The 6,805-nt window shown below is 36.3% G+C and overlaps 1 protein-coding gene across 1 annotated transcript in view; it reads right to left on the reverse strand.

Annotated features, from left to right (window-relative positions):
* COL12A1 (collagen, type XII, alpha 1) overlaps nt 1-6,805 on the reverse strand; it is a 138,434-nt gene that overhangs the window by 44,435 nt on the left and 87,194 nt on the right. Inside the window, exons 40-45 of the mRNA XM_006835792.1 lie at nt 6,231-6,360; nt 3,793-3,912; nt 2,325-2,471; nt 1,416-1,532; nt 1,111-1,257; nt 474-548 (exon numbers count right to left, since the gene is read on the reverse strand). Of these exons, the coding sequence (XP_006835855.1) occupies nt 474-548; nt 1,111-1,257; nt 1,416-1,532; nt 2,325-2,471; nt 3,793-3,912; nt 6,231-6,360 (736 nt within the window). The remainder of the gene's footprint in view (nt 1-473; nt 549-1,110; nt 1,258-1,415; nt 1,533-2,324; nt 2,472-3,792; nt 3,913-6,230; nt 6,361-6,805) is intronic.

The raw sequence follows: 6,805 nt of genomic DNA on the forward strand, positions 1-6,805 counted from the left end.
TCAAGCCGACCTTCATGGGAACAAAATGCCCACCACATGATTATGACCTATGTCAATTACTTTAATATTAATAGACTTTAATCTTCAAAAGTGCGGAAACATAGTCCCAACCAAAGAGCTGAAGTTTGTTGTTGTAGTTAACTGCCACAGAGTCAGTTCTGACTCTTAGCAACCCTGTATAGGGTTTCTGAGGAGTGACTGGTGGGTTTGAACCACTACCCTTTCAGTTAGAAGTCCAGTGCTTATCCTACAGTGCCACACCAGGACTCCTGGAGTAGTGTAGGCACACCAAAATGTGCTGGGGAGAGGAAGGAAAAAATTACTGGTAATCCTTACTTTTAATCTCAAAGTTTCTCAACAGAAATAATAAACAACAACAAAAAAATGCACTATATAAATTATATGTATGCAGCATAAATTAAAAGTCCATAAATTCCTATCAGCTAAATGTACAACTAATTAGCTGTACTTACCATCTCGAGCTGGTGGAATTGTAGGAGGGGGAGGAGGTGTGGGTGGTTCTGTAGGGGCTTCAGTTGGTTTTACCGCTATAATTTAAAAAAAAAAAATCATGAAAAGTAAAAAATTTGTATATTTCATATCACAGGAAGCAAATTTTAGGATAAATTAAAATTTTTGCTCACAAATCAAATCTTAGAAAATAAGAATTCAACTCCAATAGCACCAGCATACTGGGTCTTCTATTCTATGCAAACTAGGTATCCTTGAGGCAGCTACAGTCACAAAAATTTAAGCAAAGTTTCAAAAAGAAAACTTCAAACCTTCAAATAGGATCAAATGAATAAAAGTCACTAATATGGATGCCGATTTACCTTCCCATTGTAAACTAGAACCATCTCTCCCCACTTTAACCTATTCCTTAAAATAAGGCCAACTCTGTAAAAGGGATATAACATGGAACGGTTACTGATAAAGGTCTTGAAAACAGCACAGACCCATTTTCAGGGAACTGCCATCACGATTATTCTTTGTAGGGAGCAATATCTGCACAGGTGTGAAGTCTCAAGGAGCCACTTTAGTCCCCCCCACATTTTAAGCATTCTGTTCTGAAACCTTTACAAAGATCTCTTAGACTACTCCAAAACTTACTGGTGTGCTCTTTGACAGGGACCCCTGGTCCCTCAAGATTTGGTGTCTGCACAAAAACAGTGACACTATATTCATTGTCTGGTGAAAGATCAGTGAAGCAGTGGCTGGTTTCTGATCCACGAACAGTAATTTCTTGTCCTCTGGTTCCTGAATATGACAACAAAGGAAAATGCCACTGTCATGACCAGTTATATTTAAAGACATTTTGTATATCATTTTAGAAGCAAAACAGCTTTCACGTCACTGAAATTTAAAGTGTTACTAGGATGTACTCCTGTTCTTTTGTTTTGTTTTTGCTCACATACCATCTGCAGGGTTTAGTTTCAGTCTGTAGGAGGTGGCTGCCCGATGAGGTGACCATTTAACGCAGAATGTATCCCAGCCCACCTGGTAAGTTTTCAGATCTGTCACATTCAAATATACTACAAAAAGAAAGGAAAAAAGCTCACTTCACATATAAGAAAACATAGTTTTTTCATCGTAATGAAAGTTAAAAATTATATCTGTAGCTAAAAAATAAAACTGAAATAGTTTTGTTTCTTATCTGAAGCATACATGAAAATGCCACACAGCCAAAACAGACCTCCCTTTCCATCACTGTTTTTCAGTCGAGGGACATTCCATATAGACTCTCTCAACACTATAAATATCAAAGACATCTCATCAAAAATAATAATTTTTTTTTTCTGACAGGCTCACTTCTAAGTCCTTAAATAATTATCAAAGTCCTTGATGAGAGCAAAATCTATCTGTTGGTCAAAATCAATAATCAAGGCATGTCTGTGAAAACTGGAAATTTAATCAATACATTTAAGTAATATATATATTTAACATGATATGTCAAGAAAAACTGCATGCTATTACATATCTAATTTTAGAGACCATTTCTGCATGAAATGGCCATTCCCATAATTTTTATCTTTAAAATTCAAAATATAATAATATATGAAATAGACATGACTTCCTCATCATATACATATTTTGCATGCTGTTATGGGTTTAAATATTTTATTTAACTGTATAAACAAACAGTTCTATCTACCAAATGCTTATGGGTTTAAGTAGATTATGGGTTTAAGTAGATATTTTGTTTAACCTATCTACCAAAGCCTGAGAAAACATCCATATATTAAGAAAAAGTAAAATTAAACCTGACTAGTCTAGTAAGCTGTACTACACTTTTTCTTATAACCATGAAAAGATCTATGACTCACATGTAGTGCCTTTATCAGTCAGGGGAACACTGAGTCCAGAGTCATACTGAGCATAAACATTCACATCGTAGGTGGTGCTGGGATTGAGATTGTGTAGCGTGTATGATGTCACTTCTCCAACAAAGGCTTCCATGGGTTCATTGGAACCTTAATCATGATCACAAGATACAAAGAAATATGCCATTATTAGCCTAAAAGTTTTCTTAAAATTAAAGATCTTAATTTATGGTCAAATGGTATTTGTAGGATAAGCACTCGACCACAAGGTCAGTTTGATCTGCAAGGTTAGCGGTTCAAACTCACCAACTGCTCCTTGGAAACCCTATACAGGGCCTAGTCAGAACTGACTCAATGGCACAAGACAACAATTCCCATAACCTTCATTGTAATGAACAAAATCAACTACGCTAGGTTCTCAAGTCTCTTGTCTAAATCCCACTTTACCAGCACAGTACTCTCTACATGGTAGGTAGATGCTCAACAAACATTTTTCAACTTGTTGTAGAGAAGGTTTAAGAATTTCTGTATTGGACCACAATCCTCATAGTTTAGCAACTAAAGGTCTTTAGTGAATTAACTCCTCCTCTCCCTTTACTTCTCTCTCCATTTCCTACACAGGATTACATTATCTTTTTCTTGCTCTTTCTCCTCCAGCCTTCATTTTTCTAATTCTTTTCTTCTTTTTCTAATTCTTTTTTTCTTTTTCTAGTTCATACCTTTTCTGGGTACATGGAAGATGCCCTAGCAAATATGATATAAAGAGCATTTTTCTTTCTACTTTGCTAAGCATATAGATAGAATATAGAAGCAAAGATAACAAATAATTTACTCCAAGTGATGATGATAGAGGTGGACATGCCAATGGAAAATTAAAAGCAAGACTGTCGCAAATACACTACTGTCACAAATAAACTAAAGTGCCCAAAATGGAATAATATCTGGGTCTTATGGAAAAAATCCATACTTTTATATTGATTAAATACGCACCATGTCATGATCACTACACAGAAGATAACAGAATTAAGTTGCATGATTAAGACTGAAGTGGTCCATAATATTATACAAATTGAAGTTTATGTCTTAAGTGGTCTATCTACACCCATGGAGTCCTGGTGTGGCGCTGTGAGTTAATGCGCCAGACTGCAAAGTCGTTTGAACTGCAAGGTCGGCAGTTCAAGCTCACCAGCTGCCCTTTGGAAACCCTATACAGGGTTGCTATGGGTCGGAACAGACTCGACGGCACTTGACAACAACATCTACACCCACAGTAACAAGGGTACCTATAAAGGTCTAAATTACTTTAGACCTTTCATAGAAAAATTATTTCCAGAAACATTACCTTCGGTGCAAAGTGGTTTTGATAGGACAACAGATCAGAAGAATATATTAGTAGGGATACAATAAAGAATACTCTCAGATAAAGACAACCCCCAAATGAATTCCTATGATGAAAAGGGCACTTTCTTACCCACTGGTTTATAGACAATTTTGTATCCAAGAACTGGTGATGGTGAAGGGTCCCAGGAGACCCTGAATCTTGTATACCATTCATCAGAAATGTGTATGTTCTGAGGAGGAAGTAGTCCCACTGAAAAGAAACATAAAGGTCACAGGGAAAAGACAGAACCTTCAGATTATGAATAGTTCATGCAGTCTCATGAGATCAATTTAATAATGTCTAATAAGGCCCTTAAGGAGCTCTGGTAGCATAGTGGTTACAAATCAAGCTGCTAGCCTCCAGGTTGGCAGTTCGAAACTATCAGCCGTTTCGCAGGAGAAAGATGAGTCTTTCTGCTCCCGTAAAGATTTACAGCCTCAGAAACCCTGTGCAGGGTCACTATGAGTCGGAACCAACTCCATGGTACTTAACAACAACAACAACAATAAGACCTTTACCCAGCAAATAATAAAAGACATTGAAGTATTTAACAGAAAGCTTAGCAGTTTTCCAAAGTCAAATAGCAATTTGGGTGGGCTTAGAAACTGGTCAGTTTGAACCACAAGGTCAGCAGCTCAAATTCACCAGCTGCTCCTAGGAAACCCTACAGATGGTTGCTATGAATTGGAACTGACTCGCCAGCACTTAGGAACAACAAATTCCTGAGCAGTCTTCTCAGCAGGAAGTAAGATTCAGAGCTGGTATGTTATAGGACTCAAAATTACAGCAAATAAGAAATCTCAGGCCATTTTTAGAATGTTATAAATTACAGATTATTAGAGCCATAAGGCAATTTAGAGACTAATCTAACCACCTTATCCATAAATGTGATTATATATATTTTACCCAAGTATACAGGTAGTGACTTAAACAACGTTCTTTTCCTACACTACTCTATCCTCCACCAGCATTAAAAAAATTGCTGTCTAGTCAACTCTGACTCATAAGGACCTCATGCATTACAGAGTAGAGCAACATGTCATAAGGTTTCCATGGCTATGACCTTTTAGAAACAGATCATCAGGTCTTTCTTCCAAGACTGGGTTTGAACCATAAACTTTTTGGTTAGTAGCTGTGGACTTAACCATTTGTACCATGCAGAATTCCTCCCACCAGTTTAACCTAACTAAATCCTCAAGCCTACAGAGGTACTGACCTCAATGCTCCCTGAACTATATTATTCATAGAATTACACAAGCACAAAAATTAAGGCTTTAAATGCTGAGACTCCAACTGGGAAACTTTTTCTCAAGAGAATCTGGAAATTTGAGCACTCCTAGAAAATTCAAGATCTGGTCAAGATTTTTTTTTATATATGTCAGCATGAAATTCTGAAATAATTTGGGCAAGTAACAGAGAACCTGAAACCATGTTACCTAAGTGGGTATTTTCTGAATGAAAATGAAAAACAAGAATATCAATATTTACTAATAACAGAATTCTGACCTATAACCCAGCCTGCCTGGATGTTAGCATCTAGTGTCTCTCTACATAGACTAAACATTAGAAGCACAGGTGGTGGGATTTAACATTCACAGCAGGATTTCCAACCATTCATTCTTACATACTTCCATAAGAATCATCTTAGAATTTGCTAAAACGTAAATACTGATTCAGTATATCTGGGATGGAAATGCAAATTATCAGCATTTCCTACTGGAATTAACCCAGTTTCAAGCCCTGATCACATGTCCAGGCTGAATCACAATCTGGTTACATCACTTAGGCTTTAGCATCATTTTCAAATGAGCAGGTGACCAGGTGACTACAATGAGCAGCCAAGTTAGAGAACTTTTGATCCAACGTGTAAGAATCTGCCACCAGTGTAGGTTAGGAACTGAGTTTGAATACTGGTAATTCTTTATCAATAACTTGGTACACTAGACAATAAAACTTGAAGAAGAAAAAATGATAAATTTGTAAGACGGACTATTGCTAACCATTTTGCTTCCTGATTTGTGGCTAAAGACTTAATCACAATAGAAAATATTTTTGCTGATAGTATATTAACTGAAGAAGCCCTGGTGGTGTAAGTGGCTTACATGTTGGGCTGCTAATCACAAGATCAGCAGGTCAAATTCACCAGCCATTCCGTATGAGAAAGATGAGGGTTTCTGTTCCCATAAAGACTGGCAGCCTTGGAAACCCTATACAGAGCACTCACTGTGAGTCGGTACCAACTCAACCACACACCACTGCCACATTAACTGAGCTATTATTCACAGAATAAGCAATGGTTTCCCAAAGGAGAAATAAAGTTATCTCTAGCTAAGTGAGCTATACATATATTTTGTCTTCTTTTTCTTTTCATTATGGACCTCTATAATGTTAAAAACAAATTTTGTTCCCATACCATCATTTTGACAAATTTCAATATCTAACATAAATATTAATGCAGTGCTAATATAAATTGTGAAATTATTCATAAAGATAAAATTGAAAGAAAATGAAAGGTATAAGACATTTACCTGTTCTTCCTTTTCCTGTTAGATGACCACCATCTCCATCTTCATAAACAGCTATAACCGTAATTTTATATGGAGTATCAGATTGCAGGGGCTGCAATATTACATTATTTCTTCTGCCTGGGACTGTTGTCTATGGGAGAAGTTAAATTATATATTTAACTAAACCTTGAATGAAGCAGTAAGCTTTCCACCCGTAACAAATGGATATAGTGATTCCTAGGAAGAAGTAACAAGAATCTTGAATCTGGTTCTGGAGAGACAGCATATGACACTCACAAATCCAATGCTAATGTGAACATTATAATGTGTAAGTAGATTATAAAACCAAAGTGTACTACAAATGTTAAGTTTAGAGAAAATAGACACAAATTAGCACTAGAGTATTTAAAGACCTTGTATAAGCACTGGATTTAAAGAAAGGGTAGGATTTGGATAATCACATCATTTGAACATTAATTTAACATCCCATTAATTAACACTAGGTATTATACATCAGCAGATTTTGTTCTTACAGTATAATTTAAAAAACAAAATCAAACCTACTGCCACCAAGGCAATTTTGTCTCATAGTGACC

Source organism: Chrysochloris asiatica, unplaced genomic scaffold, assembly GCF_000296735.1.
Source record: "Chrysochloris asiatica unplaced genomic scaffold, ChrAsi1.0 scaffold00019, whole genome shotgun sequence".
NCBI classification, from domain to species: Eukaryota; Metazoa; Chordata; class Mammalia; order Afrosoricida; family Chrysochloridae; genus Chrysochloris; species Chrysochloris asiatica.